This window comes from Astatotilapia calliptera, chromosome 22 (assembly GCF_900246225.1).
Source record: "Astatotilapia calliptera chromosome 22, fAstCal1.2, whole genome shotgun sequence".
NCBI lineage: Eukaryota > Metazoa > Chordata > Actinopteri > Cichliformes > Cichlidae > Astatotilapia > Astatotilapia calliptera.
In genome coordinates this window covers 18,585,541-18,606,193 of record NC_039322.1, presented here as the reverse complement: position 1 = coordinate 18,606,193, position 20,653 = coordinate 18,585,541, and the positions used below count along the sequence as shown (strand labels likewise).

General features: G+C 39.5%; 1 protein-coding gene across 1 annotated transcript in view; it reads right to left on the bottom strand.

Moving 5' to 3' along the window:
* The window catches only part of rapgef5a (Rap guanine nucleotide exchange factor (GEF) 5a), a 45,758-nt gene extending 37,596 nt beyond the window's left edge, over window positions 1-8,162 (bottom strand). The window contains exon 1 of the mRNA XM_026155512.1: window positions 7,057-8,162. Within this exon, the coding sequence (XP_026011297.1) occupies window positions 7,057-7,200 (144 nt within the window). The 5' untranslated portion in view covers window positions 7,201-8,162. The remainder of the gene's footprint in view (window positions 1-7,056) is intronic.
* Window positions 8,163-20,653: the final 12,491 nt, after the last annotated feature.

Genomic DNA, 20,653 nt, shown 5'->3' with positions numbered 1-20,653 from the left:
ATTAGTGAGATGTGGAGCTGCGTATGTGTGTGTGTGAGATCCTCATTTGAGCGATGATACTGTCTGTGATGTCACAGGCTCGCACACACATACAGACACACTCAGGGCTACAGTGTATGACTGCACTTCTTTTTAATGCAAGTTACAAAACACTTGCTTACTTTTCATTATAGAAATAGATTCACTTTCTGAGATATATGCTTCTTTGCTTATTTAATGAGAGTCTGATGGGAAGATCAATACCACTCCTACTCATGGCATTAAGTTTAAAACTAAAGCCAGAAGCTGGTTGGATTACCTAAGACCAAAAACGATACCAGGGGAAATACATAGTTTGCATCTCTCTAAAGGTGACAGGGTTCAGAAAATTAATCATAACCTCAGGGGTTGAAAAAGAACTAACAGAAAAATGAAGGAAGTCAGCTATAGCGTGCCGCTCGTACAGTTTGGCTGCACAATTTGACAGCAGAAACATAAACACTTAACCCTGATCCAAAAATGCTTTTGGTATCTAGAAATCAGACAAACTCTATGAGGAAGCACTTCGCAAGAGCGGGAAGGAAAAACGTCCTTTTAACAGGAAGAAAACTCCAGCAGAACCAGGCTTTAAGAAGGGGCAGCAATCTGCTGCGACCAGTTGGGGGTGATGTGTCGTATAAACACATAGTGATGAAAAGAAGTGAGTGTAGAAAAAAAACATTCGATGTATCATGGGAAGCCCCCAGCAGCCGAGACCTATTGGAGCATAACTACGGGTGGATTCAGGGTCAACTGATTCAGCCCTAACTATAAGCTTTATTAAAAAGGAAACTTGGCAAAATTTGCATCCCATTTACCCTAAGAGTGAGTTTTTACTTCATCTTGCTAACCAAGTTAGCTGCCTGTGGAGGTCTCAGTTGTGTCATGAAATATTTTTCGAGTTTAGGCCACACATTACGCGTTAGAAGTGGTAGATGGCAAACCACTTTAAAGGTCTACACATTAATCGGTTTGTCCATTTTTTATCTCCCCTTATGCAAATATACTGATCTCTGGTCCAAAAGCAGTTTTTCCCCTTCAAAATAAAATGTGAGGTTTGAGTATTCGTTTGATCTGCTCTGTCATTATTTTCAGTAAAACGTTGTTTGCTCTGAAATATGTCAGGTCATTGTGGACATATTCCTTTACATTAGTAAGCAACAGAGCTTCTTTCCTGTATTTGTGCACTGTTTGGACTGGGGATCAAGTAGAGCACACCAGCCAGCCAAGCGCACAGACAAAATAAATTGTTTCTGTGTCTCTGTAGCTATCTTGTTCTGACTTTCTTTTGTCATGGTCCTTGTATCTTCTCTCTCCATCTCTGTTTCTCCTCATCTGGTGAATACAGATCTCTCACGAAGTCTTTGTTTCTTCTACCATCATCTCTTCTCACAAACATACTTCAGACACATACCAGCATCAGAGGTGTTTCATTCATACTGTTTCACACAAAAAGAAAACTGCCTGCTATGTTCTTGTCTCTTTGTCTGTGCTTCAATTTGTATTTCAAACAAGCACACACACATACAATATGTTGCCATGTTGTATCCTATAACAGAGAAGAGAAGAGAAGATGAATGAAAGCTATAAAGAGAGAGCACATGCTGACACGCTTATCTGTGTGATGACTTCAAAGTGTGTATACAGCAAGAGAGAGGAGAGAGAGCGAGGTCATTATCTGCAAGAAATGGATTACTCAGATTAGATTGCTGAGCACAGTGAAGAGCTGTAGCACAGTATGCTTGGCAAACCCTCCTCTCTCTCTCTCTCTCACACACACACACACACACTAAGCTCCTGTCGACTCCTCAACACATCTGTCATACAAGCAAGTCAAAATAAAGACATCAAAGAAGCTATAGCTCAATAGACACATATAAATACCCAAGCACACAAAGGCACAGTTAATCTGTTAAGAAACCTATCCAACAGCCCACGCCCTTCTGCAGGCACATGACCTTTGGCTTAAACGCATTCAGTTAGTCTTTATTTGTTTCTGTCATCTAAGAACAGAAAATAAAACAGTCTTGAGTTAGTTGCCTGATCAAAAATCTCCAATTTCTTCTTATTTTGAAGGTTTCCTGCGAGTATTTACACTCTTATAACTTAGGTTTTCCCTGTATCTGTGCATAATCTCTGAGATGTTTCTACACTTTTAATGGATTTAGAAAGGCGTCACATTGGCGTGAGGTTTAAAGAACTGACTGCTCAGACACAAGAAGGAGTTGAAGCGCAGATCTGTCCGAGGGCATCCCTAATTCTTAAATACAAGAAACGTGGATACACCAGAACCCTTTCACGGTCAAACTGAGCAATCGGGGGAGAAGGGCTTTCGTAAGAGAGATGACCAATACCCTGATGGAGCATGGCTGAGCTCCAGAGATCATGTGTGGATAGAGGAGAAACGTCCAGAAGGGCAACAATCACTGCTGCACTCCATCAATCAGTCTGAGCTTTATGGCAGAGCAGCCTCTCCACAGTGGACCATGTAGAAAAAACCTGCATGGAGTCTGCATAAAAATACCTAAAGGACTGTCAGACATTTTCTCTTTAAAATACACAGTTATATCAAAATCTACTTCACCTTGCAGTAAAAGTGTTTTGAACATAGATTTATGGAAGAAAATTTAATTCACTCAGTTTTTAGCATGAGGCTGCAAAGTCTGGAACTGAATACTAGCTGGATTTGATGTAGCCCTCTGAAACCATTACCAGACCATCTGGTGATGTAGACTGCTGTTTTCTAACATTTTTTAAAAAAAAATTAAAGCTATTACTTTGCTGAATTAAGAAAGTATTGTGTGACATTTGAATCCCAAAATAATTTTGGAAATTAACAGAGCTGCAGGGCTGCAATTTTTTGTACTTTGTTTTGTCAACATAATCATTATTTGGGGTAAATACCCCTTGCGTAACATCACATATGTTCATTGCACCTAACAATTCTATGTCAAATGCTCCAAAAGTGGTAACAAAAAACATAAACGTTGGATATAACATTAGTATGTTTCTCAGTTTGTGGCCATTAAGAGCCTCTCTACTCCTCGGTTGTCTTTCATCTTACTTACATTAAGGTAGGATGCCTTATGGAAGGGAAATATGGCTGGAAGACATAGAACACAACACAAGCCACTATTTTTGTGCATATTAAAGCAGAAATGAGATCATCCTCTGAGAAATATCACCAGCTTTCCTCTAAGACAGTGATCATAAAGTCAGATAGCTCGCATTAAGAGTGCTTAAGGTTTCATAATCTCATCTTACCGCCTAAAGCAGAATGCTGTATATTTGACTTCAGTTTGCAGAAGAAAATGTTGAATGTTTAAGTTCAAGTTTGAATCAACACAAAGGCTTAACTTTTCAAATTGTTGTTATAGCAATTGTATTATAAAACACACCTTTATAAGTACCATTTAGATACGAAAACTTGGTATTGTGTGGGGGCAGCAGTATAATTTCCAGCATGTAGTCTATCATAAACTCATTAGCAGCGAGGCTAAAAGCTGCAACCACAAAACCACAGAACAAAGCAAAAAAAAAAAAAACACAAGAGTGCACAAGATTATTTCTCCAAATATGCCACTCCACATTTGTTTTTTCAAAACACCTCCTCCATCTTTAACTCTTTCCTCATAAACAACATCTAACAACCTCCCAAATTTGGTTTGATGACCATTAGAATATTTTACGAGTTTTTCCGAGCATAGCTTCAAATTGGCAGAGGCTAAGCTCACTAACTCCTCATGCACACTCAGTCATTTTGTTCTGTAAGTTTCCGTGAAATATGACAGAAACCGCTCAGTTCAGAAAAGAGCTTCAAGGGTTACTCCTAGTAGTCCTTCAAAGGGGGTAAAGAGTTAGCATGCATAATTCCTTGGCTGTCTTTAAGAATGCAAACACATGGAAATGCAAGAATCAGGCAATACAAAGCACTCCTGCTAATGTAACGCAAAGTCTCTGCACCTCTTCAATTATGGCAGAAAATTCTATATTACCGTACAAAATTACTGACATCAATACACAGAATCTGGCTCAAGGGAAACTAACAGTTGACAGTTTTTCTTATTACTGTTGGCAGCATTGCCTTTTAGGTATGTTCAACACGCACAGAGGGCGAGCCGGGGGGAGTCCCAGCACCCCACATGCCACTTTCAGTAAATACAATCACGGAAGAGGCTGTTGTTAAAAGGATATGAAGCACTTAATTGGGATTATTTTGGTTTCAAACCAGGAGAAACGTTAAGCCAAAGGACGTGAATGTAGCTTCAGATAACGGATGCCGCTGCCTGCAGACTCTACATGAACAAGTCAGCAGAGACAATACATGCTATTAAATGATCAGGGTGCAGAACCACACATGCAGTTGTTGGTCTAGTTCCATGCTTTTTGAACCGATGTTGCTTTTAAGCATGGGTTGAATGCCTGTTTACTAAAGAACACAGATTATTACATTTGATAAACAAACTCAACATGACCAAGACAAAAATTAAATGGCAATCGACTTGCCAAATTGCAATTAGCCACTCGCCAAACTCTATTGAAAAACTACAATGCACTGTGGTTACTGACATTTCAACTGCCCTTAAAGGGTTAGCAAATCTCCCTGCACCTGTCACATCGCAGCCAATAAAGGAGTAATAATTGAATACAAGAGCAAGTCACAACAGACTACAATGCAGGACAGGATTTTTCAAGGTGAGGCTGCTGCAGGCTGCAACTTTAGGCGACAGATGCCTCCGTACAGGACAACAAGCTCAATTCACTTTATGAGCTGTCACCAAACATTAAAGAATCAGATAATGTGAAAAAAAAAAACACTCACGCAGGATACTGAGGACTTATGAATGCCTTCAGATACACGTATTAAAAAGTAAAATATCTCAAGACATGTGCATCTTGTGGGAGGGTACCAGAAAACTCTCCAGTGTTAATGACCAATCACCAATTAACAAGCTTTTGTTGAATCCAGATGAGCAGTTGCATTCTCTGCAAAGCAATCTTAAAACTCTCAGTTAAGCTAACTTTAAAAATCTCAGATAAAACCACAACTCTTATATGTAAAATATATATCCACAGGCTACACCAAAGCACTGAAATATATGGGCTGTGACTCCGAGAGACTAAGTCAGCAAAGTAGCCGATGCGTTCCCAGGAAGGAGATTGTTTACTTAAGCATGATTTTTGTTGGGCAAACAGTCAGAACTAAAGAAAAAGCATATATTTATATCAACGAAGACAGCAAGGGCTTTCTTTTTACTGTATGTGGTCAGATCATTCTTATTCCTATGTATCACCCACCTCTGAGCCACAAAATATGTTGTTGCATCTTTAGACAAGTGCCTCAGGTGCTGGTGCAGTGCAATGCAAAACAATCCCAGGAACCTCCCATCCAACAACTTTTTGATTTTTTTTTGTGCACATAAAAATAAAGTGTATTGTGGGTATGCCAGGTGAAGCAGAGGCGACTGAAAAGAGCCTGGTGAGGACCAGTCTGTGCAAAACACCCATACCTTTACACTACTTACCTATGCTTCATCACACTCACCCGCACAAACATAGAATGCTCACACCAAGATATCAGAAGAGAATGAAAGATTCTTCATCTACTCAAGCCTGCCATTATGTTCGCCTTCATGGGTACTGCACAAAAAGCATGGTTAATTCACAAAAGGAGGTAAATCCACCCTCTAATGCAGCCGTTCTCTGGTGGTTTTATAATAACATTCTTGAGTGGACTCACTTTAGTTGTCGTGTACAGCTGCTGATTTATTTTGACTGGAAAACGGGATCATACAAACAGGTAACAGGAGACTGAGTGGCCCCGATCAGTGGGTCATTCAAACATCAGTTAAAATGACCAGATGGAACATGACAAAGTGTTTATCTCTTTGGTCCTATGTGGCTTTAAACTACAAATGTTGCATATTTTTAACACGTCTTTCTCCAGTGGGACTGGAAGGAGTGGCACACAAGTCTCTGATCTCTAAGGAGGGAACTCAGAGACATATTTTTTTTCCTTTTTTCCCTCCTGGGTGCCACTGATGATGAAGATGAGCAGAACTGACACTTTGAGCAGCCATTTGGCTTGTCAGGTGTGTTAGTGCCACAGTTGGGCATATCAAGTCACAGTTACTGCTTAGCTGGCCAATCATGGAAAAAAAAACAATTCAAAGATACATCAGATGGAAATTCTGATTTGATATATAAATATTAGGATAGCTTATTCGTCAAAGAACAGACCTGACTCAATCAGATGTTTAATCGTTTGACATTAGTTTGATAACCAATACATCGTTAAAGTTATTTACACAAACAAAAATGCAAGTAGGTGCTAGTCCAGACTTCTTTTTATGTCCTCCCATGAATGCTTTCTCTGTCTGATGCTGTTATCTCTGATTTCTGGGTGAGCAGGCACACAGTTAAACAGAAAAAATCATATGAATACATCACAGTGGACTCAGAACTTGTGATGGTCATTTCGTCATAATTATTTATTTTATTTCTCTACTGAAAAACAAAAACTACACTTACAGAACATTACTGTGCAATCAAAATAACTGTGTTATGTAGCAGTGAACCTACGCACATTCCTTTATATATGTGCATATATATATATATATATATATATATATATATATATATATATATATATATATATATATATATATATACACATATCTATAAACGTGTCTAATTTTTAGTGTATGTAAGTAGGTGTATCTAGTCAATATGGTGGAGGTGGTGTTGCCTTGACTACCAGAGTGTGAAGGTATGGTGTCCAACAGCAGTTCTGGTTATTATGGATGTAGCGTGCATACGCACGCGCGCGCACACACGTACACACACTGGGTGCCTCTGCGACAGCGCTGTTCACAGCAAAATACAAACACCTGAGTCGTGACAGGCTTACGAAACGGCTTCAGAGCCTTCACGGCGAGATGTCGGGACTGTTAAAAAAAATAAAACCCGTCCACCTTTCACCAGACATCAAACACGGAAGGACGGACAGTCAGACAGCGGTCGGTTTGAAGTACTCACGCTTTTCTTCCGCAGGTGAAGCCCGTGCTTCAGTAGTCCCGGCAGATCCCGGATTTTGTGTTTCAGCTGAGCTTGGTCTCTTGCGCTCCTGTTCCACCGCAAGCCCGCAAGTAAGCCGTCCTCTGCGGGCTCCGAGTCCTCCATGGTTCCTCTACTTCTCTCTGTCCTCGAGCCGCCTCTCTGCCTGCCTGCGCTCCCGGTGCCTACTATATCCTCAAAAGGTGCACCGCCGCCCGCGCCTGTTCGCCATTTCCCCCCGCCTCGCGCTCCCACTCAGCGACCTGCATCTGCAGCCGAACCGCGCGCAGCCTTAACGACCTACTCAATGTATTCCGCAGCACGCGACGCCGCTGCTCCACCCAATGGCTCGAGCGTCCTACTCTTCGGTAGGCTGCTGCCAGGTTCGTGTGTGTGTGTCTGTGTGTGTCTGTGTTGTCCGCGGGAGGGGGTGTCACAGGTGCAAACGAACATTGCATCACTTTCACCTCTCATCCTCCACCAGCCTGTCTACACCGGGGGAAATATTCACAGGGACTGGTGGAGCTGGCACCATAGTGTCACTGCTTATTTCTGTTAGAAGTTGAAAACTTGAAAGCTAATGACAGCAGTGTTTGGGGGAAGGGAGGGGGAAGAAGAAGAAGCAGACGGCACCCGGTAGGGCTACGTCACCACTTTACCTGGCTCAAATTTCCATAGGTAAACAAAGAGCCGCCACAGAGCGAACCTGTGTGGGTGTGCCTTTCGAGGTAGCTGACATTCAAGAGAGCATTTTCCTCATTTTAATCCATATTTTATTGACCTAACGTTTCAGCTTAACCTTTCTCAGAAGCACCTGTGTACCACTCTGTGCGAGAGGGGTACACCATGTAGCTTTGTTGTAAGTTTTTGCCTCATGATGTCTCTTATGTGGTTCGCCCTACCATAGAAGTCCATAATAGCAATTATTAGACTGAAAAACGAGATGGTGTTTGTGTATCACCGTTAATTACAGCATGCAACACATTAATAATGTCACTTATTATTTTTGAATAATACATGACAAGCATTATAAATTCTCTTGTGAACAATCAAAAACTATTCGTCAGCAAGTGCCACACAAAAAACATTGCTAAATCAAATGGAAAGTTAGCTATTGTAAACTCAATCTTTGATCCAATTGAGCCCAGGATTAATTTATCCAGCTCAGACAGGTTCCCGCATATATGGCACAAATCTGGGTGCCACAGCGATTGCATGGCCCTGACTGTAAAGCATAGAGATAGAGTCTGATCATATGACGCTAAATGAATGGTAAAGATGTCAATTTATAGATGGACATGTGATAATAGCACCCAGAGTCTCCAGAAGTCTGATAGGAGAGGAACGGTGCAGTATAAGAGTGATTTAAACAAACCAATAGAATTACAGGAGAAACATCCATTCAAGGCATTTTTAAGTTAGATACAGAGACACTAAACAAAGAGAAGCTGAATAAATAGTGGTAGAACATTTTAAAACTGGTCTCCTCCAAGCCAAGGAGAATTAAGTATGTCATCAACAATAAAAGTAAACTAAAGTTTTATTCTTTTAAAAGAATAAAAGATTTGTAAAGTCTTCTGAGTTCCAGCTGCGGAGCTTGTGTTTCTGTTGGACTAAATCTAAGCAGTTAGTTTTTCATTTGGCTTTGAAGTGATATTGCATAAGTGGTGTGTATATTTCTGTTAAATGAACAACAAAAAAAAAAGAGTTTGATGGAAAATTTCAAGAAGAAAGCACTAAAGAAATGCCCAAAAACTTCCATTCACCAGCCACTTTATTAGGTACATCTGTCAGTACCTCGTTGATGAAAATCTATTTTAAAAAAAAAGAAATCAATGAATAAATCAATCACGTGTCAACAACTCAGTGCATTTAGTCATATAGATCTGGTCAATGTGACCTGCTGAAGTTCAAACTAAACATCAGAATGGGGAAGAAAGGTGATTTAAGTGACTTTGAATGTGGCATGGTTGTTAGTGCTAGACCGCCTGGTCTGAGTGTTCAGAAACTGCTGATCTGCTGGGATTTTCCCACATAGCCAACTCTAGTGTTTACGGAGAACAGTCTGAAAAAGAAAAAATAGCCAGTGAGCAGCAAAAGATGTCTTTCTGATACCAGAGGTCAACAGAGAATAGCCAGACTGCTTTGAGCTGATAAGGCAACAATAACTCATATAATCTCTTGTTACAACCAAGGTATGCAAAAGAGCATCTCTGAACGCACAACATGTTGAACCTTGAAGCAGATGGGCTACAGCACCAGAGGAGCACAGCAGGTGCCAATCCTGTCAGCTAAAAACAGGAAGCCGAGACTACAATTCACAGGAGCTCACATAAACTGGACAGTAGAAGACTGGAAAAACATTGTCAATCGGATCAGATTTCTGCTGTAACATTCAGATTGTGGGATCAGATTTTGGTGTAAACATCATGAAGGCATGGATCAGTCCTGCTTTGTGTCAATGGTTCAGGCTGGTGATACTGATGTAATGGTGTGGGGGATATTTTCTTGCGCCCATCTGGCACAGTGTTAACTGAGTACTGTTGCTGACCATGTCCACCTCTTTATAACCACAGCGTACCCATCTTTTGAAGTGATGCCACAAAGTTCAGATCATCTTGAACATGACAATGAACTCATTGTACTCAAATGGCATCCGAAGTCACCAGATCTCAATACAGTAGAGTATCCTTGAGATCTGGTGACTGTGGAAAATTCACATTATGGATGTGCAGAGGCTGTTTTACTGTTGAGGTCTTAATAGACAAACATTGTGAGCTGTAGCGACACTCACCCCATATTATCCCGATGAGTTACTGCTTGTTATTACATAGTTTTACCAGGAGAGAGCACCAATGAGTTATACGTTCAAATGTGAACATGATAATCACTGTTCTTTACAGTTTGTTTGTTAGTTTTTTGTGTGTCATTTGGCTCCAAAAACAAAGAGCATGAGCCAGTAGACTTATATCAACCGGATGCCATTGTAACAATAATGGGCTCAACAATCCACCAATCAAGAGGGTGAACACTACACTGAGTCTATGACCTAACCCAGGAGGTTGCAACATTAGCTGCTGCTCTGAGGGTCACAGACTCTTACCAAAATCCAGATTAAAGAAATATCCGGCCTGCTTCTGGATTAAACAGGATTTTGACACATTTCCGGAACTGCTGGAACAGTACGATTTCAGATCCAAGGAATGAATGAAAGATCTCTCGCTCTCTTTGTTTCTATAACATTTTATTATGCTTATTTATTTTCTTTTATACATACATAAATACACACACATGATCTACAATCAGGAAAAGATCGGCAGTTCGCGACTGGGGGGAGACACAAACCCAAACTTGGGGGATGGTTGCATCAGGAAGGACATCCGGCATAAAACCTGTGCCAAATCAGTCATGCGGATCCATCCACTGTGGTGACCCCTTGGGAAATAAGTAAGCAGGTGACAGTACCTTCTAGTACTGTAATAGACTATGAATTGTAAGGCGTATTAATCTCTGAAGAAAATATGTTTGGCTCTGTGGCATGCACATGAGAGACAAAGCCTGGGGGCTCGGCCTGCACAGGAGCGCAGTGGCCTAAGCAACAAGGCTGTAATACCCTCTGTAATGTATTCAACACATTTTAAAATTCATTGGTATTATATGGGGCAATAAAGCTTTTCTTATTCATAATTCCAGCAGTAAAATATTGTTTGCTGTCCACTTGCATCATAATAAGAAGGATGTGTTTTTGCTACTTGCACTACACACCATGCATTTCTTTCTGGATATTCTTTGTGGGTTTATGAGTCATGGGGGAAAAGAGTAAATTCACTATATGTATTTAAAAAGTGCAGCCTTCTCGGGAAGTTGTTTAATGTTCAATGACCTGATTAAAAAATTCAACTGAACATGACATGAAAGAGAATGAATTTATTAATACAGCAGATAGGAGAGGATCTGAGCCCGATGCTCCACACGACATAAAGCCAAACAGAGTTCAGCTCGAGTGCTGCGGCTTCAGTTGTACAACTCAGATGTTGAGGCTGCTTCTTGATAGAACGTGTAATCTGGGATAATTGGCCCCTTTCTGGGACTCAGATTATACCACCACCATGGCTGTTAGAGGTAATGGGACAGTGTATAATGTTTGGCAGCTGAATAGCACACACAGAGAAAAAAGAAAAAAAGACATCAAAACTATTTTTATTTTTGATCAAAAGCCCGCTGGAGCATTTCAGTCCTTCACATGTCAAACCTACAGACGCACAGTCATGACATGCTGTATATCAACTGTCTCCATCACTCGTCGTACTTGCAGATGATGAACTGTAAACTCCACACAGACCTTTTCACTTTTGCATGTTGGTCACAATTTCTTTTACTTTATGACTGCATGTCAATTAAAACCAATAGACCCAAGTGCAGGTGTTTAACAGTAGGAATAGCAAGGAACACTAATAACGACAATAGGCCTGTACCCTGCTAGAAATAATCAAGACATGTATATGATATCCACCATGCTACTGTGATAATGTCAGGGCCAAAGGATGGAAAAGGACACATTATTTCTACGTAGCACTTAAAGCCCATTGAGTCGGCCCCTGGCTCCTCTGGTCCACATGTCCTGGACAAAATACCAAATCCTAAATTTCCCCCTCACCATTCATCCATCAGACTGTTAGTGTGTCTGTGACTGTTAGAAAGTGCTTTAGGGCATAGAATAAAGAGCTGTATGAATGCGTGTGTGAATGGGCGAATGTGTCTCATAGCAGAAAGCACTTTGAATGCTCAGATAGAGTACACTTACCATCACACTTCTTTTACAGGGTATCCTAATGGATACATGAAAACGAACATCGTCTTTTTAAATGAAATTTTCCACTATAAAGTAATGAGAATAATACATGGCAAAAAAAAACTAATGTGAATTAATGTCAGACTTTATGGACAGTCAGTTCTGGCAGAAAATGTTCATGTATGAGCTCACCATCAGAAGTTTAATTCAGAAGTTTAATGCGACTCAATCTGCTGTGCCTGCAATAATTTTAGCATCAAGCGTTACCTTTGACCTGAGGAAAACTGAGGAACAGGATGGAGTCTCTATATCACGTTTTCACACAGGCTTGATAAAGCACATGGCTGCTGCATGAGAACTCTGTGGAGAGGCTGCCGTCTGTAGATAAACATACAGTACAGCTCAAAAATGGAAAGCAGCTTCGACATCTGTTAGTAAAATCCCCTTCTCCGTGGACAAAGAACGCTGATTCGAAATGAAGAAGAAACGCCTCATCAGGGGCCTTGTGAGCGCCACAATGAGCCAAAAGCTGAGAAGCCGAGCGAAACAGAATTACTGAAAAGCCATCAGTCATGTTTAGATCATTGTTCAGATAGCTGCCTTCTGACATTTTGTGGACACTGAAACAGAGGCTCTGAAACTACAGTTTCCGAGAAGATGATATTACAGTTGATAGGAAGAAATAGCCTGCGCTCAATCAAATCAAAACCTTCCACAACAAAAAACAAAAAAAAATTCCTGCAGAGTGGCATCCCACAGTGTACGTTTCACAGTGACAGCATGCTAATCAGCGTGCTCTCCTCTAAAAGTAAAAACACAAAACAAAAACAACAACAAAAAAGGAAATAAGGAAAACACTCTGTGCTTGCTCAATGTGCTGAGGAAGCAAAAAGAAGAAAAGAGGACTTTGGGATTTCTCGTGGTAAGACTGATGAAATATGCTTCTCTGTCGTCCTCGGGGACACCACCGGGACCAGCCACTGATGCATGCACGCGGTCATATATGCACACGCAGCAAAATCAAATACAAATGATTATATAGTGTTAGAAAAACACACACAGTAGTGTATATACTGTACTACACAGCACATGATAATGTGATGATGCAGTAGGGGGAGAATGGATTATAGGGGGAGGGGAAGGTGAGTAAAGGAGGAGATGGAAAGAAAGGGGGAGAGAGCAGGGAGAGATAGTAAACCAATTACTCCAAGACCGGAGAAAACCTTTCATTCCAACTCTGTCACCACACAAAAATATACAACTTCTATCTCTACTCCACCTTCCACGCATACAAATGCAGTGTCTACACACACTGGATAGACAGCTCTCTTTATCACTCACTCACACACATATTCAGAGCTCTCTTCAAACAAATGCACTCTTGATTAAATATTGAAGAGGGCCTGTGGCGAACTGAGCAGAGATACAATTTCTGCTGTCTCTCGTGGAGCTCTCCGTCCAGGGAAGAAGAAAAAGTCAAAGGAAGAACAGAGCGGCATGAGGAAAAGGCACAAAGGGAAGAGGAAGGGAGAGAGGAAAGGATGAGAGGTGGGAAAAGGGAGAAGAGCCAACAAGGTTGCGATTACAAAAAAAATGACAGGAAAGGAGAAGATGGAGGATGGAGTAGAATCACAAAGGAAAGGAGAGTGAGGGGAGAACTGTTACATTGAGCTAAACACAAAATGACAGACAAGGTCATGTATACAAGAACAGAAGCAAAGCTTGGACCCTGAAAGACTGGTTCTTTCATTCTGGTTACTGCACTGACCTTTACAGCATGACAGATGTAACAGGAATTCTGACTCTGCTGCCTAACTGAGTGAAACAGCTCAAAGACTGTGAGACAGATTTCCCCTGAAGTTTGGGTAGAACCTCATAAAACAGCCGTTAACTTACGGTGGCATTTCCCAAAGTTTACCATATAAGTTTACTGAATTTAAAGTGTGATGTGCAGTAGAGCAAGATGATAATAGCTGAAGATATAAGGAAAAGGAGAAGCAAATAATAATGGTATTTTCAAGTAGTGAGTAAATTCAGGGTTTTTTTGGTTAACAACAAAAGATTAAAAAAAATATTTTAAGTCATTTTAAGCAGTATTTTAAAGGAAAACACAAAGATGTTTCTCCATATCGTAACAATATAATTTTACAAGAATGGGGCGTGTCACTGAGCAACCTAACATCCTCATCCTACATTGTGATTGGGCATTTTTTTGATGCTAGGAAACACTTATGTGAATTGTCAATGTTTGAACTGTCCAACTTAATTAATTACAATAAAACAAATCATATTAAAATTAAATGCATTCTTTTGGAATAGAATTTTAATCAATGTAAAAGTGAATTCAATCCAGGTGCTCTGAAACTGTGTATGATCCCCATGGAAGATTCTTCGACTTTCACTTTGCAGAAGGAGAAGAAGAAGAAGAAAAAGAACAACAACAACAACTGACCACAGATTCCCAGATCTCCTTTTAGTTAGTCGGCTCCATCTCTATAATTTAAATATCAAAGCACTATGTAGTTAATATCTAGAGAGGCAAGATTATCCTACTTAGTAATACAGCAAGATCTCATAAAGGTAATGTACACTAGAATGGTTTTATGCATAGGAAACACTTACATGAACATTTTAGTGAAGCAGAAAGCATTGTACACATAACACATGTACAACAGATTCACATATACATAATTTCAAGCTTGGTCATATATTGCTGCAGTATTAGCGTGGGCAAATAACAAAACAAACAGTCCGTTGCATACCTTCAGCCTCAGGAAAGTCAGCTTTCAAGAGAGAGCTGATCAGAGCGTGAATCCTTAGAGCTACACATGATTGCCATCTAGCAGCAGCCCCAGTGTACTGCAGTAAAGAGTTCAGTCTTACAGGCTCAGCCATCATGTACTGTACTGTATAAACCCTGACCCTGACCAGGACTCACATATCGTGCCCAGAATGTTTTATCTGAGAGGTATGCATGTAATAATGTCTAGCTTTTAAGAGCAGGATACTTCAGGCTGCATTTCTACACTGCAGTCAAAGCGTGAAAATGTAAACCAACAAAAAAAATGTATTTATTAAAAATGACCATTTATAGCTGTGTTATAAATCATGACAAGACCAAATTGTTTGTTCTTTTCATGATTTGCATTAGATAATAATTACTTAGTAATTACAACCACTGAATGTCAGTTACATCTGTTATCTTAATTTCCACATTCGGCCAGCTGTAATGAACTTGTCTGTATAAATAATTCATCTCCTTAGAGCCCTGGGTCAAACTTTGGAGGGTTTGATGAGTTTACTTTATACTGTTCCCACCTACTGTGTTTATAACAATGTTGGCGTGGAATAATTGTACAGCATGCATCTTTAGTGACTTTAAGGAACAAAAACTGTTTGGATTTTCTGGAATCTACACAGTGTTAAAAGCACACTAGCATCACTATCCACAGGGAAGCCAGATGTACATGACCATGGTCTGAGAGAGTGCCAACCTACAAAGAACAAAAATGGTGAAAAGGTGCAGTGATTTGTTGAAACGTGCAATCATTACATAAGGCATCAATATAGTTTGTACAATTCTAAATAGCTTAAAGGACAATATTTGGTATGACCACCTTTATTCTACAACAGTCTCAACTCTTTGAGGCAAGCTTTCTTGTCATTTCTCTGTTCTCAGCATAGATAATCCCACAATGCTTCAATAATGTTGAGATCCAGGGAGGCCAATCTATGACTGTTGTAAATACTGATAATGATTTGACCCAACAATTTCCTAACTGAATTCAACACTCCATAAGCCCTGCTGCCGCTGATTTGCATTTCTTGTGCAATTTGGCATAGCTCAGCCTTTACTTCGTGCTTCCCTGCTTCTTTGCTCCAAATTCAACACCTTCAAACTAGACTGAATTTTCCAGCTGCTCACATGATGGTCAATGGACAAGACAAAGACTAATATATTTGACCACAATGACAAGAGGAGTAAAGGTGGAGCTTTCAAACCTAAGAACACTGTACCAGATGTCAAGCATGGTGGTGGTAGTATCATGTTCTTGAGCAGTTTTGCTGACAGTGGCACTGGTACGCTGCACAAAGTGGATGGAATAATGAAGGAGGAGGACTCCAAAATCTCATAACTCAACTTCAAATCAGCAGCTAGCAAACTGAAACTTGAACAAAGCTAGATGTTGCAACAGGATAATGATCCAAAACACACATCAAAACTGGGTTTGCAAAAGCATTGACATCAACCCTATTGAAAATGTATGGGCTACGCTTAATCACATTATTTTATTGTATGATACCTTGGTGCCACTGGATTTTAACATGTCTCACACTCATACAGTAAGACAAATGGTGGGGGTGTAGTAAGGAAGTTAGGGGAAGCAGACAACTCCACAGGAAGAGTCTTTTGTCTCTTTGAGGACTCTGGTAGGTAGCAAGGGAGTGTGAACCTTAAAACCTGGGTCTATGCCATGAAACCAAACAATGTGAATTAACTCTAAATTCTGCCAATTATGCCAAGAACACTGGTCAAATATCCAGGCAGAATTATGGCAGCTGATTGCATATTTTTGAGATGCAAATTCCTAAGAGACATTTAAGCCTACATGTATAATTTCTTTTTTACCTAATAAAACTTCAGTCTTGTGCACCCCATTCCTGTTTTTGAAAGTCATTAAAGATGTATGGTGTACAATCATTCAACCCTGGAAAAAGCACAGTTCAAAGAGTTAACAGCTCCAAATTACCTTAACATTCATGCCCATGATGAGTGCACGTAAACTTGACCACAACTGTATTTTGTATATTTTTATTTAGATTCTTTCATCTCCTGAGCACTTTCGAGGGCTAGAACTAGTCCCAATACACCCATGAGATTTGTGGCATATTTACTGTGAATAAGCCACGACTCACAGGCAGAGAAAGAATCATAGCTCTTACTTTTATGTTTATTGTAAGGCAATACAACCATATACTGTATACTGTGAGGCAATCAAAATGAACAGGATCCGTAATGTTGGAATTTCAGTGTCGATGCAGTCTCACTATTACATTATTAGTCAAAAACAGATATTCCCCTCTGTTTAAAGATTACTGCTAGTTTGACTTTTTTACACATACAACCAATACAACCAATGCAAAAGAAAAGTGAACTGAATTTCCCTGAATGTAAGTTTCATTGATAATGAAAGGAAAAAAAGGGGATCTTACTAATTTAGACACATTTTATTTCTATGGAACATGGATAGACTTGTCTGAACAGATACTGGATGTTATATAGTTAGATCCAAGTATTTCCACAATGCTGCAGTTTTTGTAATCGAGCAACTATGATGTGATCGACATGAAGGGTTTCAACTTCAATTCACAGTGTTAAAAATATTGCATATTGCAACATATTTCCAAACATAAAGATCTTTTTTAATACTCGAACAAATATTTTTTTGGAGTCATTGACTGTTTGAAATCTAGAACGAATAGACATCATCAAATGTTGTGTTCCTTCACTCGAAACGATCAGCCAGGCCTTTACTGGAGACAGCTTTAGTTGCTGCTTGTTTCTATTTCCAGTTTTGTTTTGAGTTACTGAAAAGCACACTCTGTTGGGTTGAGATCAGGCGACTTGGCCATTGAAGAAAATCTAATTTCTTTGCCTTGAGAAACTCTTGGTTTTTGCTTTTTTCAGTTTTTGTTTCCGGTCATTATCAGTTTTCACTGTGAAGTGCTGTAAGATCAGTTTTGCAGCATTTGACTGAATCTGAGCAGAGTATAGCCCTGTACACTTCACAAATCATCCTGCTGCTTCACCATTCCCTGGTTCTGCACATTTTCCTCTACTATGACTCTAGCTCATGTTCATCTTGGTTTTTTCCCAGACCTGTGTAGGCTTATTTGGATTTTTTCTGTCTAATCTGGCCTTCTTGTTCTCAAGTATTCTTCAGTGTAACCAGAAGTTTGCATGTTATTCTGAACCCTCCGTATTTCCATTTGTGATTTGTTTTTCTTTCAGACTTTGACAATGATACAGCTGCCTTCTCAACAGTTAGTTTTTTGGGGTTTTTTGACTTGCTGTGGGGGGTTTCTTGTCAAGGAAATAATTCTGCCATCACTCAATAACCACTGAAGATCACTAAACTAAGTGATCTTCAGTGGTTATTCAGGTCCTTTAGAGTTGCTGAGTTGGCCAGTGCATTTATTCTTTTTATGGATGAAGCAGATGATTGATTTTGTCGCTCCTGAAGTTTTTTGTTTCTTTGTTGTTGTTTTGTTTCTCTCTGATAGGTAAAATTTGTTTTTCTTTTTTTCCTTCTTTTTTTTTTTAGCTTACTGATGGCTCCCATGATTTACACCGTCATGTCTTGGGACTTCGTTCAGCTACCATTTGGATCTTTAACACTTGGAATCAACTCCAGATCTTTATTAGCCATGACATAAAAGGGAACAGCCCTCACTTGGCCTCTGAAAATGGCAGATTGTATATAAAAAAAATAGCTGCATCTTCATTTGATGCAGTACTTTTATTAAAGAACTAAAGCCTGCACTTCAGTTACAGCGTAATAGTATCCACTTTGGTGATGCAGAGTTCAAAAGGTTATGTCCCTAACTGTAAATGTTACGATAAGCCATGCATGTTTCTTTTCGTCATAATTAGTAATTAGCTTCAGCTTGAGTCTTCACCTCAGCATTGACTCAAAGTGGTTTCAGTAGAAGGAGCTGCAGGTTTAAGACTAGTCAAAAGAAAGAAAATCTGGCAACCACTATGAGTGTGAATGAGTAATTTTCAAGTTAAATCATTTTCAAGTTAAATCATTCCACTGCCATAGTTTTCCCAAGATCAGCTTATTTGACTCATTTTATTTTCGCATTTACAGATTGATGCACTCGAGAGAAGGAAAGCTCATTTCCTTTTGTGTTGTCACACCCTTTCTTGTTATTTTTTGTAATGAAAAAATGGGAAGTTAAAAAAAGTGCTTGCTGCAACCAATTTCATTACTCCTTGCTTTCATTTTATTGATCTTTTTAGATTTTAGACAAAGTGTGACAGAGACAGGAAACTTCCAAAGGATTCTTGCAGATGATGGCCAGCAAATATTCTGGATAATAAATTTTTTTTGTTTGTTTTGTTTTTACTTTTGTTTTTGTTTTTTGAGAATCTGACAAGGATTAGCAACCTCTGTCCTCTGTCATAAACTAGACGTATGACATGTGACTTAACGATGTAAAGAGGAGGTACAACTGCATCGTCAGTTGCATGACCCATGGGCCACTTGACCCCAGGACCGACTTTTTTTCTTTTTTTTTTAATCATGAATGTCGAACATTGAGTCAGCGTCTCGAATTATTTAACAGTTTCACTTCCCTTTACACGAGACTTGCTCTCTGCTATTTTCTTATAATTTATGTACATATGATTCTAGTTTTAGTTTTTTTCTTCAAAGCAGACACCTGGTTGGTTTAGTCGGCAGGTTTTATACAAAGATTGTTTCATTAAATTAAATTTAGCTCACAATGCTTACCTGTTTTTTGCTGATGTAGTTTTTCTTTCCATGTAAATCAGTACAAACCACACAGGAAGTCCCTATGTCTTTAGCTTGAACGTGACATACACTACTTCAAAACTACTACCTTATTTAGCACATAGAGATATATAGAGATATATGATATGATATATATCTATATATATAGATATAAGATTTAGACTGCCAAACTAAGAAAATATAAGAAATGGTTGTCTTGGAGCAGCAGGAAAAGCATGCATTAAATCATAATGTACTCCAAGGTGCTTAGTGTAGCAGATGGTAAACTCCTTATAAAATGCAAAGTAACAAGGTACAGAACTTCCAAATGCACACACACACACACACACACACACACACACACACACACACACACACACACACACACACACACACACACACACATCCTAAACAAATCATCTCAATACGTACTGGGCAGCTACAACACAGCAAGAAGTGGCATTATAAGCGCTTGTTTAATATTTAGATAAAGGATAAAATAAAATGTAGATTTTTTTATTTCCCAAGTAGAAGATGTCTGTGGTGTGCTGTGGACTTTTGTGGTAGAAAATAAGTGACTTTGGTCACAACTACAAAAAAGCAGAAACGAGAGAAATAGCTTGCAAGACTTTCTTTCCAGAGAAAACCAACCAGGATAATCACATGTAAACTAAACCCGGTGAATGCATCTGAGAATTGTGGCAGTTATATTTTCCCCAAACCTTACAGATTTAACAATCTGAAATCGTGTCTTGAAATTAGGGATGCAAATGTCAAGACTGGCAATTCCCAATAACTACACCCACGACCCCACAACCACTGAGCTATTATAAAGCCTCAGAATGTCCACTGAAAGTACCAAAATCAAAAGTGGAAATAAACCCATTCTTACAACATCTCTGGCCAAAAACATGTAGCGGCATGTTACATGTACTCTGTTGTTTAGGTTTGTTTGGTTTTAAGCCAGTTCAGGAGTTCTCTCATTTGATTCTCCACTGAGTAATCCTAGCAGACAGAGGGAAAGTTTCATTCCAAATATAGTAACAGGGGAAAATTAGAAAGAATGACATATTTTGACTATAAACCTCACACTGAGCTGGTGAACTGAAGCGCTCCAGACAGCTTGCTGAGGTGAATGCAAGAAATGTATCTGCATGTAATTGGTCCTTGAAAAGAGAAGATTAAGAAAGCAAGAAAGTTGTAAAAACAAACCAAACGCTGGTGGATAAAGTTGGGATCTTTAAAGGAAATGACATATATGGCCAAT